Source organism: Betta splendens, chromosome 17 (genome assembly GCF_900634795.4).
Source record: "Betta splendens chromosome 17, fBetSpl5.4, whole genome shotgun sequence".
Classification (NCBI taxonomy): domain Eukaryota; kingdom Metazoa; phylum Chordata; class Actinopteri; order Anabantiformes; family Osphronemidae; genus Betta; species Betta splendens.
Window position 1 is genome coordinate 6,377,614 of NC_040897.2, and position 25,115 is coordinate 6,402,728.

The 25,115-nt window shown below is 50.1% G+C and overlaps 2 protein-coding genes across 7 annotated transcripts in view; one reads left to right on the forward strand and one right to left on the reverse strand.

Moving 5' to 3' along the window:
• The window catches only part of clstn2a (calsyntenin 2a), an 80,729-nt gene extending 76,938 nt beyond the window's left edge, over positions 1-3,791 (forward strand). The window contains exons 13-18 of the mRNA XM_029130980.3: positions 1,579-1,784; positions 1,912-2,079; positions 2,160-2,305; positions 2,390-2,510; positions 2,580-2,770; positions 2,921-3,791. Coding sequence (XP_028986813.1) covers positions 1,579-1,784; positions 1,912-2,079; positions 2,160-2,305; positions 2,390-2,510; positions 2,580-2,770; positions 2,921-3,130 — 1,042 coding nt within the window. The 3' untranslated portion in view covers positions 3,131-3,791. The remainder of the gene's footprint in view (positions 1-1,578; positions 1,785-1,911; positions 2,080-2,159; positions 2,306-2,389; positions 2,511-2,579; positions 2,771-2,920) is intronic.
• Positions 3,792-6,973: 3,182 nt separating this feature from the next.
• LOC114844471 (SPRY domain-containing SOCS box protein 4-like) overlaps positions 6,974-25,115 on the reverse strand; it is a 37,064-nt gene continuing 18,922 nt past the window's right edge. For 3 of the 6 annotated variants that reach the window (XM_029131856.3, XM_029131858.3, XM_029131857.3), the window contains 2 exons: positions 21,706-22,601; positions 6,974-8,980 (listed from right to left, as the gene is read on the reverse strand). In XM_029131856.3, coding sequence (XP_028987689.1) covers positions 8,853-8,980; positions 21,706-22,438 — 861 coding nt within the window. In that variant the 5' untranslated portion in view covers positions 22,439-22,601 and the 3' untranslated portion in view covers positions 6,974-8,852. The other 3 variants (XR_005896892.2, XM_055503633.1, XM_041068164.2) reach the window with 3 other exon arrangements.

Below are 25,115 nucleotides of genomic sequence, written 5' to 3' on the forward strand. Positions count from 1 at the left end.
AAAGGATTCATGATATTTCTGTCGCCCCCTTGACATTTACTCTAATGCCAACATCAGAATTAATCTTCTTTTAAACCCAAAGAAATATGAGAAATAAGCATCAGCAGCCATGAATTACTGGCCCAGCGACATGTCTGTGGTGGCATGGCTAAATCGCTCACTATGTATTTTTATGTTTATACCATACACCTATATTATAAATCTAAATAGAAATCTAATGCTTAATTTATTACACTATTACTGGAAAGTGTCTTTTTACAATTAAGACATTTCTCTTCCCTCACTGGCCACTTTGTTAGGTTCTGTACAGTCTCACGTCATCCAAAGCAGCAGCTCTGCTATTCATTTTTACGTTAACAAGGTTGTAATTTCTCAGCTGAAAGGCGGTAATTTTATTAAACAGAATGTTTATCCTTGAGGTCACAGCGGGGGCCGGGTGCGTTCACCCCCATATTTAAAACGCATGAGTGGCCTGGAATCATCCATTCATTCATTTTATGCCAGTATGACTCCACTGCTCACTCAGAGCGCTCGGTAATAAACATAAGGAGAGAATATCACCTTTGTGACGCTGCAGCTTAAAAAGTGAGATGACCTTAAAGTGGCAGAGCTGCTCTGTTGGATTGTACTGTTGGGTTTCTAGATGAATTATAGAATTAAAAATGTGAGTGTGTACAGTTGTTGCATTCATGTGAACAGGCCTTTAGAAAATTTCTTCACATTCATCTTGAATGTCTACTTGGACTAACCAATAGAATGCTGAGATTTGCAGTGCTTATGGGTCAAAGGTCAAGGTCAGTGTAACCTCATGGGCTTCAGCGGCGTGGTTGGTGGAGACACACAGTCACAGGATCATGTGATAATCAGTTGGACTTAACTAAAGGTAGCTGTGCCCTACTTCTGACAGGAAGTGTGTGTGCGTGTGTGAGTGTGTGTGTGTGTGTGTGTGCGTGCGTGCGTGCGTGCGTGCGTGCCTGCGTGCGTGCGTGCGCTCATCTGTCTGCTCCCATCTCCACATCCAGCCAGCGCCTGTTCATTTGATGAGCGGCGAACGCCGGCGGGTCAATTCAGCTCAGACGTGTGCTGGTCGATGAAGTGAAGGGAGTTTGAGGAGCAGCCAGAGAGCCTGTCTAACTCTGAACAACGGCTCTCAGCGGCTCCTCTCCACTTCGGTGTTTGGCACCTCGGTGCTCGTGGGGTCGGTGGAGTTTGGGTTCAAACCCAGCCTGTTAATCCAGATCTTCCATCCTACTGCGTCTGTTATGCTATTGTTCGTTTAGTGATGCCTTTTTTAGCCTCAAGCGGCTGAATCGGCGTCCTGTACTGTACGTGTGTGTGTATTTTTAAACGCAGCTGGTGCTGTATGTGTTAAAGTGTTGGGCTGTGAGTTCATTTTAGCTTGTTCTGGCATCCGGCCAGACCTCTTGGGTGGTAAACATCACCCTCCATAAAACAGCGCTGCCGTCAGCCGCCGCTTAGAGCGTTTCAGTGATTCTGCGTCGACACACAAATCTCCAGGACTCGCTGGCGATGCCCTGTAACCTCTCGCCCCCCTCCTCCCTCGCGTGTGCGTGTCAGGTGTTTCGGGGAGGACACGTGCCTCTCCATCCCGGACATCAAGGCGGTCGTCATGGTGCTGCCGCCCAGTGAACCCAGAATCACCATCGCGGGGTCTAATCGACTCGTCAGGCCTGCCGGGGACCTGCGGGGCCCCATGGGAGTGGCGCCCTTCAAAGAGCTTCACATCACCAGCACCGTAATGAAGGGGGACAGCTTCGGCGGGCGTGAGTGGACGAGCGGCTGCCTGGGAATATTTCATTTAGTCCCACAGCAAATGTGTTTTAACTCATCCGTTTTATTCTCACTGGAACTCTCCTTTCCTCTCGACATCACGTCCGTGTGAAATCTCAGCCCGCAGACCTGGTGTGATGGAGCTGATGCATAACCTGGACTACTGTGACATCTTGGTGATTGGGGAGGAACTGGATCCTGAGAGGGAGAGTCTGGAGATTCATCACAGTGCTCTGCTGGGGAAACACCTGGACGCCACCAACTCCACCTCTGGCATATCAATATACGGTAGGCGAGGCCCCACGCCACGCGCGGGCGCTGCTTTGAACGCAATACTCGGGTCATCATCGCTCCTGTGTCCTGACTAGGTGTGGACTCCATGGCTCACTACGAGCAGGCAGTGAGACAAGTGCGGTACAGGAACTGGCAGCCGGCCGCGCTGAGCGAGAGGAAGTTCCGGCTCACCTGCTCCGAGCTCAACGGACGTTACACCAGCAACGAGTTCAACCTGGAGGTCACAGCTCAACCCTCTGCTGCCTCATCGCCCTCTGACTCCTCTCTCTGACTATAACAGCTCCTCTGTCCCCTTCCTCTGTAGGTCAGCGTTCTTCACTACTCGTCGCATGTGGAACACGTCAATCACATGGCGGCCCAGCCACAGTACATGAGACCTGTCCATCACCCCCTCATGATACACACCGTCAACCCGCAGATGTCAGGTAAACCACAGATCGGACTCAAATACCAATACAGTGTCATATAATAAAGACTGCCCTCCTGTTCTTCAGGCCCAGCGCCACCGGCAGCCACTGTCGTCATCGTGGTTTGTATCGCCGCCCTGGTGGTGATCGTGGTGATCGGCGTGTACAGGATCCACACGACACATCAGGACGGCTCCAGAGAGGACGAGGACGAGGTCAAAGACCCGGAGGTGGACTGGAGCAACTCTGACCTCACCATCACCGTCAACCCCATGGAGGTAACCACTGGTTGACAATGGGAGAGATTTCACTCCTTTATTGATTAAAACGGCAGCATTTGCAGTAGAAGTCTGCGAAACCCCTTCTTGTTTACATTTTCTCCCAATTTAAATAGATCTTTTGACGAAGTCTTGCCTTGTTTTTGCCAGAACATCAGAGGACCTCAGGCGCTGGATGAGGAGGTAAAAGAGGGAGAGCGAGCCGAGGAGGAGGGAGAAGAATACGAGCATGTGGGAGGAATGACGAGTGCTGAGTCAGATAACAGCGATGAAGAGGAGGAAGAGGAGGAGGAAGACGGGGTGAAAGGGAGGAAGCAGAAGGCAAAGCTCGAGTGGGACAGTTCGTCCGTGACCTACTGAGCACACAGACATAAACCCACACGTCGGTCGTCCTCGCTCCACGTCACTCGCACAAACACACACACCACGCAGACGTGCTAAACACAGGTACGCACACAGGCGCTCGTTGGGAACGAGACTTCAAATCTTGCCACCTTGTGATTTTTAATGAAACATCGCCCCCTGCTGGACAAAGTGAGCGCTAGCGAACCGGCCTCAGCCTCCGCGTGTCCGGCGTTATTCCCATCATACTGTAGCAAACAAATCAGAGAAACATATTAAACAAGCACAGTCTTCTCCTTATTTGTGCGAAATGATCTAATCTGTCGCTCAAAAACTCAAAATCACATATTATATCGATTCTATTGTGACCTGTTTTGTCACGTTTACTATCTGCAGTTACTTGTGTCATCAGATTAGTTTTTGTGCACGATGGCGTCACTAGAATAACAGCAAGATACTGTATATCCTTATGCACACAACTTAGTTCTCATGTTTACTCTCATCCCTTTGTCCTAGAGAGTAGCTCTAACATAGCAGTGTCCTCCTCCGTGCGTCTCTCACTTCACCTCTCTGTCCCTGACGTCTGCGTGAGTCTCTCACATCACTTGGCTGTTGTGCTCCTTAGAAACAAATCCACGTTTGTCCTGATCCATATGAAACAAAGCAGATTTAGCAACTCTTTATGTTCTCTTTATGTTCTCCTCTTTTGGTTGTTTGATCCCACGTTTTACGTTTTTAAATCCATTGTAAGAAGAATTATGCAATTAAAGTGTAATAGAGCGGCACACAAGAGTAGGAGTATAAGAACTAACAGCATAAGACAGCGCTAAGAATCAAAGAAGAGGCTGATTTATCCTGATTTTAGAGCCGAGGATGAGTTGATCTTCAGCAACACTTTCCAAAATGCAGCTTCTCCTCTTACCGTAGTGCAGACTTCCACAGCTCATTTATCTAGTTCTTATTCGCAATTAAGCGTTTGGACAAATTCTATTATAAAGATGCTTTAAATTTGTCTCACTTCTCACATAGTTATTTTTTGACACTGGATAAATCTTCTCAAGGGCCGCAGATGTTATTCTACGGATTCTATTCTATGTTTGTTTACCAGTAATATGCAAATTATGTGTACAATTGGTGGAGTGCCCCTTTAAAGAGACAGGAGTCAGAGGTGTTACTGTACATGTAAGTCCACAGTCTTGCTACAACTTCACCATGACTTTAAGCAGAAGTCAGTGTCACAGACGTTAAATCCATCTTGCATCACCGTTATTATTATACCTGAATAATATCCGACAAATTTTAATTTCATGAGCCTCTGACCTGAACATCTCCCGTTCACCGTCCCTCCTTCTTGGCCTTTAAGCACCTGTGATTGTGATGTCATCATTGTGAAACAACTGCCTTGTTTCCCTTGTCTCTCTTTGTCATATTGTGCTTAAGAGAAAAAAAAGATTCTTTTACATATAAAAACAAACCCTGTAAAAATGTTCAAGACAGTTATTTTGTATATATCTGTTTCTTTTTCTTTTTGTAAACGAATATGGGATTCCTCTCTCTTTAGTGGTCATCCCACTGCTTTCTGTATATTGACCAATAAAGACTTGTTTTAGACTCTACTCTGCTCCTCCTTCTGTTGGGAGACTTACGAATGACATCACTGATCTACATACAGTAATATGATTAAACGGGGGGAGGAGGTGGTTCACACAACATCAGAGCATTGGCTCACGTTTCAGGCTGAAAGGACTCAGATACATAATTAGCTTTTCACCACAGTATATGAAGAAATCCTAAAGCCTTTAGTAGGTGTTATTCAGTGAGTCAGTGCTACAGTATGTATGTACACATTACATAACATCTCATTGAGTTTGTGGTAAAATAAGGGTTTAGTCCTTTTTTGTAGATGTTTTTCTACATAGAGAAATGAATACATTCACAATAATAGCCAAGTTAATTATATAAGATTACTGTAGTGATCAAAGGTCAAATGTTGGAATGAATGTTTGTACTGAATACACATATTTCTCTGAAAAGCTCAAAGCGTCCAGTCCAGCAAAGGATGTAGGTTAAGATCAACTCGCCCAATATTTATATTTTTCTTTGGCTTAGAAAACACTAAATATGGGAACAGGGCAATTCCTTAGATCACAAATGTAACACTTGGTAAGAACGTGGTCATTTGAAATATAGAAATAACTCATGATCCACTGTGGTTGTCTGGTCTTTGTTGGGGTTAAACAGCCTCTGAGGAGAAAATAATAAGGGTCTGGTCAGTCAGAGTCTGCAATAATTTGAAAGTAATGTCACGTTAAATGTGCAGAGTTTACTGCCATCTAGTGGCGAGGACGACGACTGCAGCAGAGGCGCTCTGCAGCGTATTGTAGGACGATAGGCTCAGTGTTTATTACACTACTGTGCCACACACGTGCATACAGCACTGTTTGGGAGCTGGCACACGTCTCTCTGTGTAGTTTTGACCTTTAAGTCGAAGTCCCACAACAGAAGCCAAAGGCCTCATGTTTTGATTCCCACTTAATCGCCTGAGCTTTTAATTGACCGGCCTCATCTATTAAATGTCCAGAGCTGGTGTAGATGAGGTGTTGCAGCTCTGCTCTCAGCTCTGCTGAGTCTCCACTTGCACTCAGTGGATCCCTGAGGATGGAGAAAAGCAATCAGCTAATTAGTAGCTTTTTAACTGATGAGCACCACATGCTCAATAACACTGTAATGGAGCTCAGGCTGGTGGGAATCTGACTAATTACTATTGAGTTTGCCAGAGTTTTACCTCATTTTCTTCTCTCTGTGCGTTTTTTTTTTATTCTTTTCGTTTATTTGGTTTGTTTATTTGATACAATTTTAGCCCTGTTAGATTCATCTGCAGGCTTTAATTCGAAAACAATCAGATGAACAGGAAAGAGACTGTGTTAATGAAGTGTGTCCTCAATCAAATCATGTGCCTTTTAGTACATTGAAAACAGAGACTGAATTAGATGGAACTGATGATGCAGGGACTCTGTTCTATGGAACAAAACCCGTCCACCCTCTGAAGTGGGATGGACCAGCTGACAGTGTATCGTGTCTCTGGGTACTGGCTTTTAGAAGCTACTGTGATTGTTGGTTTTTCCTGTAATTGCATGTAAACCTGTCTTTGTTTATTGCTGGCACCCACCTTCTGCTCTGCACTGCTGCAGCTTTAACAGTAGCCGAGGCTGTTGTATTCATCCTGCAGCTTTCTGGATACATGCAATAACACTGTTTTTTTTCCTCTTGTTTTCCTACAGGAAACCTCAGGTGACTGAGACTGTTTGTTCATAACAGAGCGCGTTGGATCAGGACAATCTGCTTCTGTTAAAGTGAAGATTCGTTCCATCCCAGGCACAAGTGCAGCACAGGAGCATTACATCATCTTTACGGCATCTTCCTGTGTGCTCGGCCTGGTGATGCACAGCCCACAGTGTGAAATACAAACATGAAACCGAGCGTCACTAAGGCTTCCGCTCTCCTGCAGTTTATACGTTTAGACTTGAAGTGCAACACGAAGTCTGAGGGTGAGCTGTATTTACAGCTGCAGGAGCTGATGAGCAGCACATTAGCTGTTTACTTAGTCAAGTGGAAACTACACTCTTGACAATTGGGAAAACTTAGAGCCAAACACTTTATGGCCTCATTTTCCTCAGCAAGGTCTCCCTCGGTAGATTAAACGCTCCCCTAGACACAATTAAAGATGCAGTGTGTGGACCCCAGCTGAACATTAGGCTCCTCTGCACCACGCTGCAGCTCTTTCTCTCCCTGGTTTACTGCTAGATGTTTTTAAATGGCCCTAGTATTTTAGTAAGCATTCTTAAACACAGTGACACATCATTGTCAAATTCACTTGGCTTTTATTCACATTTCACCTCTGATGTATCAGTTCCACCGTAGATCCATACATTCAACTACTTTTCTGAGGTCCTTTCTGCCCATCCAATGGACCAGCACAATAATAATAATAATAATAATAATAATAATAATAATAATAATAGAAATAATAAAAAGCAGCATCAAAGAAAAACATTGTGATTTCGCTCTCCCTTCATCCAAAGCCATTTTGTACTAATTTTACCTGAATGTAACCATCTGTGACCAGTAAAAAAACAACATACAGCTAATTTGCATTAAATAAACATAACCGTCATCAGAATCAGACTCCACACTCAATAATATTAATGATAATTATACAGGATACAAACTCAGATGTAAAAAAGAAAGTGACTCAAGCTTTTTAGGAAAGACAACCATGATTGGTCTACAGTGTGTGTGCGTGCGTGTGTGTGTGTGTGTGTGTGTGTGTGTGTGTGTGTGTGTGTGTGTGTGTGTGTGTGTGTGTGTGTGTGTGTGTGTGTGTGTGTGTGTGTGTGTGTGCGTGTGCGTGTGCGTGTGTCTCACAGCCCTCTCTCACAGACGCGGTGAGCAGACAGATGATGTCTGGTACCGGTACTGGTCCGGTAGCTACAGCGGGGTGCTACAAACAGCAGGCGAGGCTCCTGGTCACGCTGCAGCCTGCCACGACCTGCAGTCCGTTAAAAAAAGACTCCATGGCTTAGTAGGAAACACTTTGGTCGTGGCTGACATCATAAGACATGACTTAGTGTCGGCTGAGGCTCAAGTCGCCGTGGAGCGCAGGTCATTGGGCCCGTTTGTGTTGCGAAGCCCTTTTCAGACACGCAGCCCCTCGTATGTGCTGTGGTAACGCTTGAGTACTGTTACATTAAAGCAAAGGCAGCAGCAGCATGTGAGCTGTGTACAGTACAGGTCCGTCACATACTTCCACCAACAATCAGTGTGTGAAGGTCACATGCCCAGTCGGTGCATTTAAGGTGTTAAAGACTAAAACTATAAAAAAACCTTTCATGTCGCCGGGTGACGCGAGGCAGGGGAGATTTTAAAAGCTAAATCATTGCCCAAGTGTGAGTTGGGCGAGTCAGTCATGAATGTCCCGCATATAGAAACGCTTCACGGGGCCATAAAGCGAACGGGAGGACACCCGGTGAAAACCCCGCCGCTGTCGGCACATTATAATAAAAAACAGACAGCAGAGGATTAAAATAAACCGCGCGAGGACGTGTGAAGTGTGAAATCTCTCGTTGCTGCAGCCAGGAAAAACCCTTTAATCATTATTTCCCCACTCGTTGCTAGTAGCTGCCAAACGTTGTGCAATCGTGGCACATAAGGCAAGAGCAGACGTTGATATAACGGATAATGAAACTGAAGGGAGACGTGTCTGAAAAGAGCCCCCCCCCCAGCGCGAACTCCCAGCAACGCATCTCATGCAGGAGCATCTGCAGCCGGTGGAGAGCGGTGAACGCACGCTGTGGTGAACCAGCAGCAGCCACTGTGTCAGAAAGGCCTCCACGGACGCGGTAGGGTTAGTGTACTCCTGCCCCCTCACCACCAGGGGGCGCTGGTCGTTCTGCCAATGTGCCGTTCTCGCCTGATGAGCGGGGAACCGATGGGAAACAGTCATCAGTAATTAGTATCGAGTCCGAAATGAATGAGAACGAAGCTGGTGCATCCTCAGCCTTCATATTTGAAATTCCTGGATCTCCACCGTCAGTTCGTCCGCCCACTTTCCATCCATCGTCAGCCTGGGAGCCCTCCATCCATCAAGCCCCCCTCGCATCTCTTAATGAGTTCCTTTCATTCGTCTTGACGGTGGCGCGGTTCGCGTCCTCGTAGCCCAGATGACTCTCACTGGTGCCGGTCACTGGTACTGGAGGTAATTCTTCAGCGCCTGAGGCAGGGGGAGGCTCTCGATGTCCTGCAGCCGCTCGCGCCCCATCGCCAGGCGGGCCGCACGCCGGCACAGGTCCATGAGAGGGAGCGGCTCAGCTGGAGAGAGAAGGACACGGCCGTTATAAGAGGGAGACCCCTGATGGGGAGAGATGAATGGACAGTACGCGCCTCTCCCCTTCATACATGCATAATGGAGTTTTACATTGGGTATGCATGAATGAATGAGACACACACACACACACACACACACACACACACACACACACACACTGTGGAAGGGCAGAGAGAAACGATGAGCCACCTTTTAAATATTTACAGCCCCTCCTCCCTCGCCGTGACACCTGATTCTAGCTCAGACACGTTACAAAGAGCCCATTGAAACGGCGAAAGCATCAGTCAGAGTGAAACGCGGCCGAGTTATGACTCGTTTCATTCGTTTCGGACAAACTATTGGTAATTGTTTCAATTTCATCAGAAATCAGAAGTTAAACTTCACTAACTTAAAGTTTGAATCATATACTTCCAAAGCAGGATGAGTGAACTTTGGTGAACATGACATATCTTTACATCTCTACAGTAAAGAGCACAGTGACTCTGAACTCAGTGACCAGGAAAGAAATAGAGGGGGGGGGGCGAAAAACACACAATGGAAGTCATTTAAATAAAAAGGAAGCAAGTGCAAATATAGAGGCTATGCAAAAGCTGCATTTGAGGCCCGGAGATAATGACCTCACTTTTGAGCAGGGTGCGATTAGTGATGCGGACCATGAGCTTGAGGAGCGGGACGGGCCCTTTAAAGTAGTAGGCAGTCTGTACAATGCTGCGTGTGTGTGTATTCAAGGTTAAACCAACAGAACGGGGCCTCCCAGCTGCTGCACCTACAGTACACAACACAGCCCGACGACTATTAACGGTTCAGACTCAGGTGGAATTTGAATTATAAAATATTTGACCCCTTGAGTTTTTTCAGGCTTTGGGTTTGAAGTGTGTTTGGTTCCACCAATCTACTGTTAATGACCTCATCAGTTAACTAGTTGAGTCCTTAAAGTGCTGCGTGAGAGAACTGGGACATTACGAAGCAGAAACTGCGGGAATCCAACTAGCAACCTTCCAGCAACCCCAGAAACTCCGCTGACTGACGCGTTTCGGGACGATGACCAACGTCTGCATCGTAAACTCTTCACTGACGCGCTGGTCTGACACCGCGCGTGAAGCAATCACAGGACCTCTTCCCCGATGAGACGTTTTGTGACACGAATCGCCGCCGACTCCGCTGCGATGTGAACAAGAAGTAATGAGGGCACGCGACGTGGCACCCGGCGGGATTTATGGTCTGGAGACGGCGGTTACGATGGAGCGGGGGAGAACGGCAACCGCAGCATCGCTTTTATGACGCGGGTGAAAATCGACCTGGGGGAAGTGCAGGACGCTGAGAAAAGCCCGACAGGTCGGAGAGGAAAGCGACGGACGCCGTCCTCACTCACGCACAGGGACGCGTAAATATGGACAACAGCTGGTGCTTTTATTGCGAACGCTGCTCTGCCTCCAAGACCTCCACCAAAACAGGAGTGGGCCGCGCGTTCAGCCCGATGACGATGCAGTTCCTAATCGGTATCGGCGAGTTTTGGAAGTGCTTCTGAGCCCAAGAGGTGGAAGAATGCGGAGTAGCGTGTAATCCTTTAATCCTTTAATTAAAGTCAATATAATATAGGCATGAACCAAACTGTAATTACGCGGATTTCACATAACAGTGGTGAAAGTTTGCTTCACGTCTGGATCTCTGCACATCCAGCACGTGTAGGTGCATAATAGGAGCTCATCGTTGCTTAATGATGGGACACGTTTAGGCAACACTCTCCCAATGACCTCCTGCGACGCCGTCGGCCCAGACAGGCCGAAGGTGCGAACGTCATCGTTCACGCGGGTGGAGAAGCGCATGCAAAGCGCCCCCCCCCCATGCATATGCAAGGTCACGCGTACAGGAAATCAAACCGACACACACACGCCCGAATCAAAGGAGGTCCGGAGACAAACCGCAAATGCAAAGAAGCTCCGAGCTCAGTCCAGCAAACGAGCCGAGCAGACCTTTGTTATTATAAAAGCCGGCGTTTCCCAGACAGTCTGACACAAATAGCAACACTTCTCACAAAATAAGCGCTCTAATTAAGCAGCCGCTGTGTTTCTTCCGGTGAGTCCAGATTTAACTGTCATGTCAACTTTTGCTACGTGGACAGAGAGGGAAACCTAAACTTTACATATGACAAGTGCTGTCAAAGTACAGTCGACCTCCTTGACCTCAGCAACGCGACGGCTCGAAAAGCCTAAAATAGAGACGCAGCCACAGGGCGGGACGACTAACAGCTAGAGACAGAGTTCCACTAAGTCCGTCCCACACGGACTCAACAGAGGAGGGCGTGAAAATCCTTGACGGCGTCGCTGAGCCGATCCCAGTTGGAGATGTTTGGCTTAAGCTGCTGTAACCGGGCGCTTGCGTTGTTTGTCAGGATCCCGCGCTGTGAGTCATGTCTTCACAGCGACTGTGGTAATACAAGCCACGGCGGCGCTTCGTTTTAAAGCTTCGCCGTCCTGCATTACTGTAAATCCACTATTTACCCTCTGGAGGAGAGGTGCAGGAGAGATGTGGAGGAGGAGTAAGAAAAGAGAGGAGGGAGGAGGAGGAGGAGGAGGAGGAGGAGACGCGGGGTCGGGGAGCGAGAGATGAGAGGGAGGACGGACACAGACAAGAGGGTGATAAATAGCAACCGGGAGGCGGCACAGCTGGCCCGTCTGACCCCCACACATCCTTGGCAGCCGCAACTGCAGCGAGGCAACTTTATTCATACAAATGTCAATATTAGAGGAGACGCGCTGGCATAATTTACTGTACTAAGCACACCTCCAATTAACTGTACTGCTTACGCGCAGCTTTGCAAACGGCATAAACCATGTCCACGCGTAATTTGCAGAGGAAGTGCTGAGACTGACCCACCGGGGCTCAAAGGCACGCACGGCAGCGGGGACGACTCCAAGCTCACTGTGGAGGAGCAGGAAAAGGCGAAAGGATGCGATGAACAGATGCTCGTTACCACTAATGGAAAAGATGTTGTTATCCTTGTTACTCATTAGACGGGGTCCATTGTTCAAGCTGCGTTCATCAGGCTGATCCTGGACCTGTGTGTGTGTGTGTGTGTGTGTGTGTGTGTGTGTGTGTGTGTGTGTGTGTGTGTGTGTGTGCGTGTGTGTGTGTGGAGGGAGGCAGAGAGGCGTAACCTGACACCGGAGTGTAACGCTCCACCGTCCCCGGGTTTAAATTAGGAATCAGCTGATTTACAGGAAGACATAAAAGCCCTTTGGAGGAAACTACGGCTGTCGCTGGTGGGCCGTCGTCTCCGGCCCTCGCCTCACCTGATGACGCTGGAAAGCACCGAGTGAAGCAAGCGACCGAGAGGTGCGGTAAATCACAGGGTTGCGTCACACGGTGAGCGAACGCGGCAGACAGATAGAAGACATGGAGCCAGAATTAAAGGGAGCGTGAACAGCATCCAGGCGTCAGATGAAGCTTTAATGGCATATCATCTCCACTCCATTCAGCTCCATTCAGCTGTAATCCAACTACAGCCTCCCTAACGCCACACTGGCGTGATGCTTTCTGCGGATTTGACAGAAAAAGGGCGGAGTTTGAGTCATGTCACGTGCACATAAGTACCGGTGTGTGATTTTTCTTTTTTTTTCCATTTAATAAAATTAAAACCTGATTAATCAGCAACAGTCATCCTGCCGTGATCGCTCTTTACTGTGTCTTGGTCAAAGGACTGATGCTTTTGAATGAGGGACGGGTCCGGCCGGCAGTGACACATTTCCCCCTTCACGCCGCCTCCGTAAAAAAAACCACTTTCATGTGATCAGCTGCTGGCAGCAAAACTCCAAACAACTGCAGACGCTCCCCGCGCTCCGGAGACCAGACTGACTGATATTAGGAAAGTTCCAGCTGTTTCCTGCTCTCACACACACAGGATAAAAGCAGCGTTAGCTCTGAGGCACAGCAGCCGTTTCCCACAGCTTTGAGTCAGCGCTGTGGCTTCACAGTTACTGTACAGACATAAAAAAAACAAGAAGAGCTGAGAATAGTAGAAAGGGGTTTTCTCTTTCAATGCTCATTTATTGTATTTGACCTGCGTCTACTCTAGATTTATTGTAGCACTGATGCTCATTGACAGAACTCCAGTTTCACAGGCTTCTCTAGGAGAATCACCAGGAATGCGAGGCGGGTGTGATCCAAGGCCTCAGCCCCCCCCCAGACATGTACAGTTCATTCCCAAATGCTGGGAACGCGCATGAAACGTGAGAATGTGCAACATTCCCTCATACTCCACTCGTTATTATCTAATTCTCTGTCCTGGGAAACGCAGATGTGTTGAAGAGAAAAGGTTCCAGAATAAACTGCAGTTAAACTGTCAGACAAATTGTTTAAATTTAAACTCTAAATTCATTTAGAGTAATTGTATCATATTTCGCCAGCGTGAAATCACATGTTTTGGGTTTTTTTTTTTTACAGCAGAAGGACGTCTCTCTCGTCTCGTGCCCGTTTTATCTCAGCAAATTGCTGTTTGGCACTGTTTCGGGGGGAACTGCCGTCTCTCCCTCAGATGACACAGACGGTTAATCCTCGCCTCCGACGCGCAGTCACGACGCGGCCCTGATTAATGCGGTCGTTCTCCGTGGCGGGACATCGGGCGGTAGAAACGATAATAGAAACGCCGGATCCCTCTGCGGGTTTAACGCCACACAGTTAATCTCTCACTTTATTTCTAAACACGATGACGCAGATTTACGTGAGGCCTGTTGAGCAGGAGACCTCCAACACCTGGAAACGACCTATTGACCTCGGACACACACACACACACACACACACACACACACACACACACACACACACACACACACACACACACACACACACACACACACACACACACACACACACACACGACATAACCATCAATCAATTGGAATTTGAGATTATATGATGACATGAAACCAGCTGGTCCGGGGTCAGTGAAACCACGGACACGTGCGTTGTGGCAGAGTCTCACGCTGTGTGACTCGCCCGTTAAAAAGTGACGCGGGAGCGGCCGCGTCCTCAAGAGCAGCAGTGATTAGAGCTGAAAGCGTCACCTCGACCCGAGGGGACCGGTATCGGAGCGGTTGCTATGACACGTAGCTGCATTCTTTTCACCTCTCACCACAGAAAGCGGCAGCAACAGGCAACACATCTGCATGCGACCCCCCCTCATATAACATGAAGGATTTTATTATATTTACTAGCTTCCTTGCATGGGACCAGGCGCGTTCTGGTTCGTTTCATGCTTCTGGGTCGCGTACAGCTGCTTTGCTGTCACAGCGATGCTGGGTCGTGCCGTAATTTGCCAATAACCACCACGCCTGATGGGAAAAGCCCAAAGGAGGAGAGAGTTCCAGGGTCTTTAGGCCCAAAACGTCTGTGTACCTCTACTCAACCACGGCCGATGAAAACCTGGAGGTGTGTTTTGTTTATTCAGTTTTATTGCAGGCTTCACTGTTCTTCATGAAGTCATTTCTGCTCCGTGCTTCTATTTACTCAGTCACCTTCGGCCTCATAAGCTATGCGACCTCAAAATATGGAAGTAAAACCAACGTGTGCACACGTGTGTTAGTACAGAAGGTAGAAAAGGAAACTATTCAGAGGGTAAAAGAACCTCAGGTAAGAGTCTCTGACAACAGCTGGACGTTTGCGTGGTTCTGGGTCAGTCGGTGTCCGGTTGGACCCGTCTGCAGCCGTACGGGCCAGCAGAGCAGCTGCCTGGGCACAGAGCCCAGCGGGGGGCGAGGGCGCCGTGCACCACATCAAAGAGCCGCAGGTCGAGTGATGGAGAAGCAGAGGCAGCGCGTCGGGTACGACACGACACGAGACGAGCAGCGTGAAGCGGAGGACGCGGCGCGACCCGGTTCTAGCGAGAGAGAGAGAGACGGCCACGCTGTCAGAGCCGCGTGTCCGAATGCCTCCTCAGCTACGCTGTCTCCTCAGCCTCTGAGCCACTTCATGTGAAACCTGCCGCTTTTGCATAAAACACAAACCATTTTTCCCGACGGGGCTTCGCCAGCTTTTTTTTTTTCCTGCAGCAGTTAATGATGCTTAGGCGACGCTTCATCCAAGCACACGATCACTTTACACCTGGAAACAGTAAAACGGTTCAGACACGTTGTACAGAAACGTTGATCATCTCTAGCTCCGAAAAAATTCCATTCACCGGCTTCTTCTTCAAAGAAACACTTTAAAAATCCATATCAACAAATACATTTCTAAACAGAAATTATGTTGTCCCCAGAAATATGTAGTCTTATATTTGTCTGATTTAAAAAAAAATAAATTGAGCATATAGGTATGAAAATGTTCACAATTAGTATTAGAACTTCAGAAGAATAATCTGACGGAAGCAATAAAAAGATTTCCAGTGAGAGAGCTTTGACCTAAAGCACAATTACTCACTCAGACTTCACATATGTTGAAACACTCTGTGTCACGTCTTGTCCTGAGGTCACTGCTTTTCTTGCATCATTTCATTTAGAAAGTGAGCAAAAGGCCAGAGCAGAAAGGGGACAGAGTCAGGGGGCGCTGCTGTTCTGTCAGCGCTGCAGAACATCCAACAACATGAGTGTGAGGCTCTAGAGAACCTGGAACCGCGCAGTCCCACCAGCACAGACACGATGGAGGCAGAAGGCGGTGACGCAGAAAGTCAGCAAATATCCAAATCAAACCCAGGGAAACCACGAATCAACAGTGACACTGATCTAAAAAAATCCCCTCACCACAGGAAGGTCTAAATATACAGCAGGTGCTGGTGAACTCTGCCCCAAACAGAGGGGAGGAGGACGTAAACAGAGTCCGTGACCTCGTCACCGACGGGGCTCCTTGACCCGACGGAAGTCGTGAGTTCAACATGTGCTAATGGGGAACGTCACGTGTCGTCATGGCAACTGTCTTTTCAGCAGGAACAGATGGAGACGGTTCAGAGTAAACTCACGCACAGGCTTTAGCTGCTTCCTGGTAAACTGGTGGGAACCAGTGGAGCAGGAGACACGAAGCAGAGACGTTAATAATTAAGGAGCACAGTGGGTGAGTCTTCCTCATTGGGGGGAGGAGGGGGGGGGTCACAAAGAGTCATGTTCACACAGAACTGAGCCACCAGAGGACTCGAAGGGAAACCAGCATGAAAGGAAAGAGTTAATGACAAGAGGCCAAAGCGAACCGGACGTGTTGATTGGAGGTGGATCCACATCAGCAAAGGGCGAAGGCGACGACAAGGACACGGCGGGACTGTCTCATCGCTGCCATGACCCTGAACCTGCGCTGGAGACGTGGTGGCAGCGGAGACGTGACGGTTCCGGGGAAGCGCTGCAACGTTCATGTCCGTGTATTCTGGTCTGACAGCGGCTTTTGAGTCCGTTTTCATCCCGTCCTCTTTGTTCCACCTGAGCCGCACATCACTCCCCCGCCGATCGCTCGCTTCCTCTCTGTCTCCGTCTCCTTTTTCACTCTCCGTCTCCGACATTTCTTCCCTTTGTGTGTCTGAGTCTCTGTATCAGTTTTTACACAATTATGTTAATGTGAATCGTAATGTGTTAAATTAAAAAAAAGCCTAAATGGAAATTATTATGAAAACCGATCACGTCAGCTGAAATGATGCAATTTAGAAGTCGCTCCAGTTTCTCATTGTGGGTGTTTCTTCTTCTTTTATTTCCACCCTCCAAAGTTCAGGGTAAAAAGGTACCCTTGACAGTTGGTAAGGAAGCTGGTACGTGTGGCAGCACCGCGGCTTTGGCACTGAGCTGGGAACGCGTTCGGATCGGAGCTGAAACGAGCCTAACGGGGGTTAAAGGCCCGAATTAGCTCAAATTAGAACCTGCTCTTTGAACGCGGTCGCGAGTCAGCCGTGTTGCACAGGAACCTCCAACACCCAGGTCCCTAAAACCTGCGAGGCTCCGGTGAAGGTGTTGGCTGCCAGGTTGCCATGGCGACGGCTCCATCTGCGATCCCCACTACAACAGTGCTACCGGTGCCCTGGAAAGGGTGTAAATTAAAGCAGGAGCTGCTCTGGAACGCTGGCGATGGTTGGAAACGTCATTCTGACCGTTACGTGTGGAAAACACCGCTGATGAAACCGCGCCTTCAGCGCTGCAGCCCAACTCCTCTCAGATCAGCCACCTATCACTGTGCATCGTTTCCACGCGGCCGACGCCGGTTGCGCTTCGCCCGCGGCTCCTTCCTCCCGTGTCTCCTCCTCGTCGGCTCTAATCTCCCTCCTGTTTTGGCCTTTGATCATCCTGCTGCTGTCGCTTTTCATTCCAGCTGTCAGTCTCGGGACGTGTCATGCGATTTCATTCCACATTCTATTCATTTGGCCTCTTTTTGGCTCCTTTATTCATCCTTTTTGTCAATAGACACCTTTGTGTTTTCTTGCGAGCTCTGACACAAGCGTCACTTTTGTCTCTCTTCCCTCACTTGTCACCAGTTTCATTACTTATCCTTTTTATTTCCTTGTCTTATTCATTGTCTTTATCTGTTTTTCTCATTCTCATCCCGCGTGTTAAATATTTCCTTACGGGTGCGCTGGCGCGTTCAGGCGTCAAAGCGGAACGTGAAGCAGAAAACATGGTGCACTTTGAAAACATTCATCTGAGCTTGTGGAGCAGATTCAGAGCTGTCAGTCACAGAAGCCATTGTTACATTACGTCAGTAGCGCAGCCACACAAACAGACATCCACTCAACAAGGACATCAAATATGAGAATATAAAGGCTGGAGCTTCCTTTCTTTTCAAATTAACTATTAGTGTTAGAGCTTAGTGTCAAAAACACTTGAAGCCAGATTCCTCTCTGTAACAATGAGAAAAATATTTAGCCCTTGGTGTATTTTTGTATATTTTACACGCTCCGCGGTACAAAGGTTGTACCATTGAGCCAGAATCTTTCTGTAAACAGGCTGAGCTGGAGTTTAGCTCGGACCTGGACCCGCAGTGAGTAAGCGTGTGTGATGCAGACTAAACAGAGAGGAGGGAGAGAGGCCGCCGGGTCGGCCCGGCTTCACAGCAGACGGATGCGAGCGCTGCAGCCTCAGCCGTAAACAGCGAAACGACCCCACGGTTTGCGTCCACGTGCTGCGAATGCCAACGCAAGAGGCCCGGTTCTGTTTGTCCCTGCTCACTCAGTGCAGCTGAGACCTTAAGTGACGGTGTGGGTGGGCGGCTTTTGATTTTTTTCTTGCATTTTGCTTTCTCCGGCTTTTCTAACCAACGTTTCAGTCTCGCTCTGTTTTCCAACACTCATTACTTCCCGAACAGCCTCTGAGACAGTAACGACTGCTCACGTCATCCAGTCCAGTCTAGACTCCGGTTTGTGCTGATGAAACATATCAGAGAAACAGCGGGAAGCACCTGTAACATCATCGTTTCAGCGTCTGGGAAAAATCACACTGACATAAACATTTCCATCACCCGTAGAAACAGGAACAAAGGGATTTTGACATCCTTCAACTGAAGATAAAAACAGTCCTCTAAATTGGCGCTGTGGAGAACAATTAGGTCTGCTCGTTAAAATGAACGCACTGACGCTGCCTGCATTAAACTGCCAGACTTTCCATGGAGTTTAGTGTGATGTCGGCTCCACTAGACAAAGTGAGGAGGGGAATAAAACCGGAGAAGGTGGCAGATATCAGAGTCTGAGACTGGGACTGCGCATCAAAGCGCCGCTAATTGGTGCAATTAGCGTCAGGACTAGAGCAGGCGCACAAACATCAGGCAGCAGCGGAGGAGAGGGAGCTTCAAGGTAACCAAACAAATGAGCTACACGTGTGGTTTATGTAACGCAGCAACAACGAAGTGAAACTCACTACTGTAGCTGTCGAACGGGGATCCGTTCCACTCTGGATGGAGGAAGATGCTCTTAGACGCGGCGGCTGCTGGAGGAATGAATAATTCACAGCCTTTACGGCACAATGCGGCTTGTTTTATCCCCGCTCAGCATTTATTTGCCTTAGTGCTTATTAAACCCAATTATCTGGCTTTGCGTAATCTCCCCAAAGCGGCCATGAGCCTGTTGGTTTTACGTCTCGCTGCTGTTACTGCGGGAACAGAGTAACGGGCGCGAGCGGGTCGGAGGCCGGAGCGGAGCGCCGATCGACGGCGGCGGCGGCGGGGCCCGGTACCGGTGCTGAGGAGGAGCCGGAAGCGGACGCCGCGTCCATAAATCCCCCCTTTTTTTAATACCCGGCAGTCGTGTTGCCTCCCCTCGCAACAATAACTCACAAACTATCTAATAGCGGCCGCTCGTAGGGAGTCCTGTTTGATAAAGTCATTACCGAACCACCCAGAGGCTTTCCCGCGCGCTCATAAACGCGAGCGGCGGATTTATACGCGACGGGGGGTCGCACGCGCGTTTTACAATACAATACAATGAGCGGTAGACGTGGATAAAAGCCGTGCGACGCACACGGAGCCGCTCCGGTGGCCTCACACACACACACACACACACACACACACACACACACACACACACACACACACACACACACACACACACACACACACACACACACACACACGCCTGGCAGCAATAACGATTCCAGCCTCACCGTCGGAGTCATCTGCGTGCACACGCTCCTTCCGTCCGGATCTGATATTGAATAAGGACTCCACGCCGGCTGTAATCATCCCCCGTTTGCCCACTCGGCGAGACAGGGAGCGCGCCCGCGGCTATTTATCTCACCGGCCCTGAATGAAAGCCCGAGATGCGGCCCTCGCCGTGCTCATTGTTTGGGATTCAAAGCGATGACGGGAGCGCTAATAACCCGGAGAGATCTCCCAGCTACGAATGTGGTCGCGTGTGAATGGAATCACAACGCGGAAGCATTGTTTTCCATTGTGCGGCGGAGCAGACGTTCCCTACCTGGGGCCTTCCCATAAAGCGCTCACTCACACACGCACACACACGCCTTCAATCACTTTTGTTTACGAGCGCCTCAACTCGGCGGTGGCAAAAGAAGAAAGAAAACACATTTCTGGACGCACAGGACAAACGTGTCCAAGCTGGTCCCAGTGGTGCGTCTGCACTGGGAATTCCGTGACCTTTACCAGGAACAGGAAGACGGAAGGTTCAAAACAGAGGACGCTATCGTAGCTCCAGCTGTTCCAGCTGTTCCACCGTTATTTGCCCACTGAAACACCTAATTCATTTACAATTTCTGGTGTAAACACTTCTTTCGTGCCCTTTTTTCCAGCTTAAATGTGCATTTCTAGATTCCCCGCACTCGCCTGCGTCCTATCATCCTCCCACTGCCTCTCACTCCGTCCTTTAGCGTCTACCTACCAGGAGGCGCCTTTCAGGCATCACTCTCCCCTTTCGCTTGGAGCTTTGCGCATTTTCAACAGTCAACCCTCATTTCACAGTGTGAAGCCGACGTGTGAGGCAGTGAAGGCTCTGAACAGGCTCAATATTATCCATATTCTCCTAGGTGGCCTGTCACATGGACCAGCCGTGAAATCCGGCAGATGGCTCCATAAATGGGAAACGGCTGAGGCCAAGTGCCTTCGACAGCCAAAGTATGTAGTTTGGGCTAAGCCCGACTGTCGGAGATGACTAGACATCAGACATCCAGTCAGGGGGGCCTCGAACCACAGCTTATGAAATTGTATTTTCTTTGTTTTCATTCAGACTCATAGTCTCATCGGCCGGTTACAGATTTAAGACCAACTCATCCAATTTAAAACCGGGATGAGGCGCCGGCTACTTTGTGCTGAGCCCAAAGACGAAAACACACCCTGTTGTGACATCAAATAGGAGCTGTGGGGTTCTGCGAATGGAGTGCGCCCCCCCCCTTCCTCCCCCGGGCTCAGATCCGAAGACTGTTAGCATAACACACTTTCCCTTCCTGCAGGTATGTGTCACTGTGTTTACTGCAGATGTCCTCCATTACGTGTGCGAGAGCTCGTCTAGCGGGCTGTTCAAAGAGCCACTGCTTAGACTGCGGATGAGGCGCAAGCCTGTCTTTTCTCTCCACACACACACACACACACACACACACACACACACACACACACACACACACACACACACACTCTCCCTGAACTCCCCCCGTAACAGCGACGTCTCGCTGAAGCAGCTCTGCAGCACGACGCGGTGCAGCCGCGTAGTCCAGAACAAACTTCAACCACAGACAGTTTGTGTCTGAATGTGCCACGAGCTTCGTATGAGAATGAATTACCTCAGGCACTCGGTCCACAACTGTCAGTAACACGAGGTGAAATGAGGGACGCTTCAAAGGAGAGAGGAAAGCATTAACCTCATAATGTGGCTGTTAGAGTCTAATAATGTACTCAACTCAGAGCAGAGGTCAGTCAGGAGGCAACTATTATCTTTTCATTCCTGCTGATGTCCATTATTATTTCTCAAAGTTCAGCAGAACAATGTTGTATCTGAACGAAAGAAAGTTTTGCTGTGTTGCTTTAAAGTGAATGACTATTTACAAAAAAAAAAAAAGGTGACCACAGTCTTGAGACGATGACACGCGATGAGCTAATAAGCCAAAAGCAGCTTTCCAGTAGAGGAACTGAGGCGGGCCCTCCCAATGTCACCACCGCTCTTGCATTTTGCAGAAGAGGCGGGAGTAAGTAAAGGCATCATCAGTGAGATCACAGGTTACATAAGACACTTCAGACGTTAGCACAGCTGTAAACGTGTGGGAAGAATGAGCTGGTACACGTCATAATAAGCTGTGTGTTGAATACTTACGGTCCAGGCCGTTGATGTACTTCATGGTGATCTCACAATGTCCCCACACGGCGCTGACGATGGGATAGAGCTTCTTGCCCTTCAGGCCCCTGAACGCCACCCCCAGGTACTGCCCGTCCACCATGAAGCTCAGCGTCCCTTCGTCCATGTCCAGAATCACCAGCAGCGAGTCCGGCAGCGTGAACGTCTCCTCCGGCTCCAGGAAGCAGGGGTAAAACGGAATCGAGCTCTGGGCCCGGTTCTTGCTGTCGTGGTAGAGCCGGTTCCGCCCCAAGTCCCAGCCCCAGGACTCGGCGTCCGAGCCCACCAGCGCCGTGTAGCCCACGGAGTGCAGCGGCGCCTCGGAGGTGGCCACGCCCACGACGGCGTGCGTGCCCCGCTGCCGCGAGGGCCAGTGGATCCTCCACACGTGGAGCCCCCGCGTGTAGCCCACGCGGCCCCGGATGCAGTCGGTGCTCTGGGCGACCGGGTGGCGGTGGAACGTCAGCTTGTCCTCGTCTTTGATGAAGATGTTTAGGGAGCGGTCGTCGGGATTCCAGCTGTGCCGGAGCTGGGCCTCCAGCCCGGCGCACGGCATGTCCAGCAGGAGGTCCAGCCGGGGGGGCTTGGAGAAGTCCGGGCCCCGGAGCTCCGGGTGCTGCCGCCGCTGGGCCAGGGGCCGGTAGGACGGAGAGCCGCCGCTCTCCCCGCGGCCGTCCACGGATTTGATGCCGCCGGAGATCTTCTGGCCCATGGCTGCGGTGGCGGCCGGACGGGAGGAGGGAGGGGGGGGGGGGGGGGGTGTCGGTGCAGGTGGCTGCCGCGCTGCGTGGAGCCGGACGCTACCTCATCAATGCGGCGGAGCTGCGGCTTCTAACACCCCACAAACGGTCCTCGGGAAGACGGAACGGCCGCTCCTGACGGGAGAGAGACCAGAGGGAAGACGGTTAGAAGGCGCTTTCGAGGGAACCGGAGACGAACCGGGATTGCCGACGCCGAGTGTTGGCGGCGCTTCCCGCCTCACAGATTTTCAGTGGCTTAGTTGCCGATAAAAATAAACAAAGAGCAGGATGGGGAGCGCGCACGCATGCACATTTCCTCCGGCTCATCCCGCATCCTCCCGACGAAGCCGCGCCAGCGCCGAGGAACGCGCGGGTACGAATACGGCGCTCGTTTGGGTTAATGTCGTTTTAATGAGCGGCGCCCGAGTTTACAGAAATAACAGCACAGCAGGGGGGAAGTGAAGCACAAGGTGCTGGTTCACGTCGACTCGCTTCTGTGAGCTCCACTTCACCCGTAGCAGGTCATCGATGCTGCAGTTTCAGTCTTAGAATTTAATTTCCACGATTGCATCAAGGTGTGATGTGGTATTTCCACACACACAGATGTTGTGCTCTGTTAATTCTTAAAATGGTTATTTCTGATACCCTCACAGCTGGCTGCAGAGCTCGGCACAGGCCTCCGCGCGGCTCGGCTGACGTAACCGTCTCTTCCAGGAACGGCAGCCGGCGCTTCCTGTTTGCAGGAGCGAGAAACGCGATTGAAATCAGTCGCACCTCGGGCAGACAGGGAAGCGGATGACGAAGCGCTTCTCGCGAAGCCGCCGCTCGTCTGTAGCTCACCCACCGCAAGCCACAACACAGCCAGCCACGTGTGAACCCAGACGGCCCATTCTCCTCTCAAAGCTCTAAAACAACACAGACCGAGCCTCCGGGAGACACACAGGCCACAAGCTGCACTAAGAGCAGAGCCAGCAGAGGTAAAGGTCTGTTGTGGCCTTTTTATCTGACAGACGACGTCTCCACCGCTCTGCACCACCACTTAACCCCCACGCCACTCGGCGAGGTCACAGAACAGCCCTGTGTGAAATTCATCGCCTTTTTCTCACATCTCCTCGTCTCTCTTGACGCGAGTGAGGTCACGGCAGCCGACGTGCGCCGCCGCTCGATTCGCTCCTCAGCGTGAGAGGGTTCGGACAGAGACGCAGGCTGCTGCCTCGGCTGATGAAGGACGGGCAGAGAAGAACGACTCAACACTGTACGAGACCCGCAGTGTGTGTGTGTGTGTGCGTGCGTGTGTGTGTTTGGCCCGCCATGCGAATGACAATCTGCCAATACGGCCTGTCATGGAGGAGGTGCTTGACCTCTGACCTCCCCGTCTCGCGGCCCTCACCGTTGCATAGTAACCCTTCGAGGGGCTGATGGCGGAACCGGCGCGGCGTCTGTTGCAACGAGGAGCGACAACATGCTTCTGCCATCTGTTGTTTACCTTCCCTCCCCGCTTGCATCGCCCTTCATCTATTATATCATCTAGAGAGGATTCATTTAGGACTTTCCACACTCATCTCATCTGTACCTTCAGCTGGGTAGGAAGAGCATAAAACATATGATTACTGTCACTAATGTCTAATCTTATATCTCATCTCCTTCTTTATTAACTGATAAAATGTAAAAGAGCTTTTACTCTATTACTAACAACTAAATAATCAACAGTGGCAGTTAGTTTTTGTTGTGCGGCATTTCATGTGAAGTGTGGGTCTTCTCCTTTGTGTGTGACTGGGTCAAGCCGGGCCACCCGGTGACCCGGGAGTCCCCGGGGACCCACAAAGGAAGCGCTAATAACTACAGTCATTCAGCCTTTCTGCTCCTGCGCTCGCCATTGTCTGCGCTGGGCCACCTGCGAACACGGCCGCAGCTGAAGCAGCTCCGCTAATGACGCACGTGGAAACAATGGGCTGATGTAAAACGCGCTGATGAATACTTTAAACGTGACCCTGGATAATAAGAGCGTTCCCCAAAATGTACAGCGGCGAAACCTCCCCGCGCCATGTGTGAACTCAGGTTCAAGTCAGGTCAAGCCTGACCGGCAGATCAGAGAACACACACAGACACACACACACACACACACACACACACACACACACACACACACACACACACACACACACACACACACACACACACACACACACACACACACACACAAACACGGCTCTGAGCTCAGGCCTCTCGCTTCATCCCCACCGTTACGTAACTGCCGTTAAACCACGCCGGCCTCGCCTGAACTCCAGCTGTCCTGCCACATTACAGCGACTCTGCCTCGTTCCTGTGACTCGGAGCGGTCACCTCTTCCAGTGTTCGGTGCAGGGAGCTGCTCTGGACCGTCGCTGCTCGTAGCAACGGATCAAACAGTGCCCCCCCGCATCGCTGACATTCGTTCCTACTTAGGGAATCCCTGGATGCTGACGATGCCACAGGCAGACATAAACTGTGGCGTCTGGCTCCTAACAGGATGTCAAAACACGCTGAGACGCTGCAGACCGGGCGCTCTGCGCGTCGTGGGGCGCCCGGCAGACGTCTGCGGACGCTTCAGGCAGCTGGAGAGGAGATTTCTCCACTTTGATTGCATTTGTTTCGGTCCTGACGTCGGTC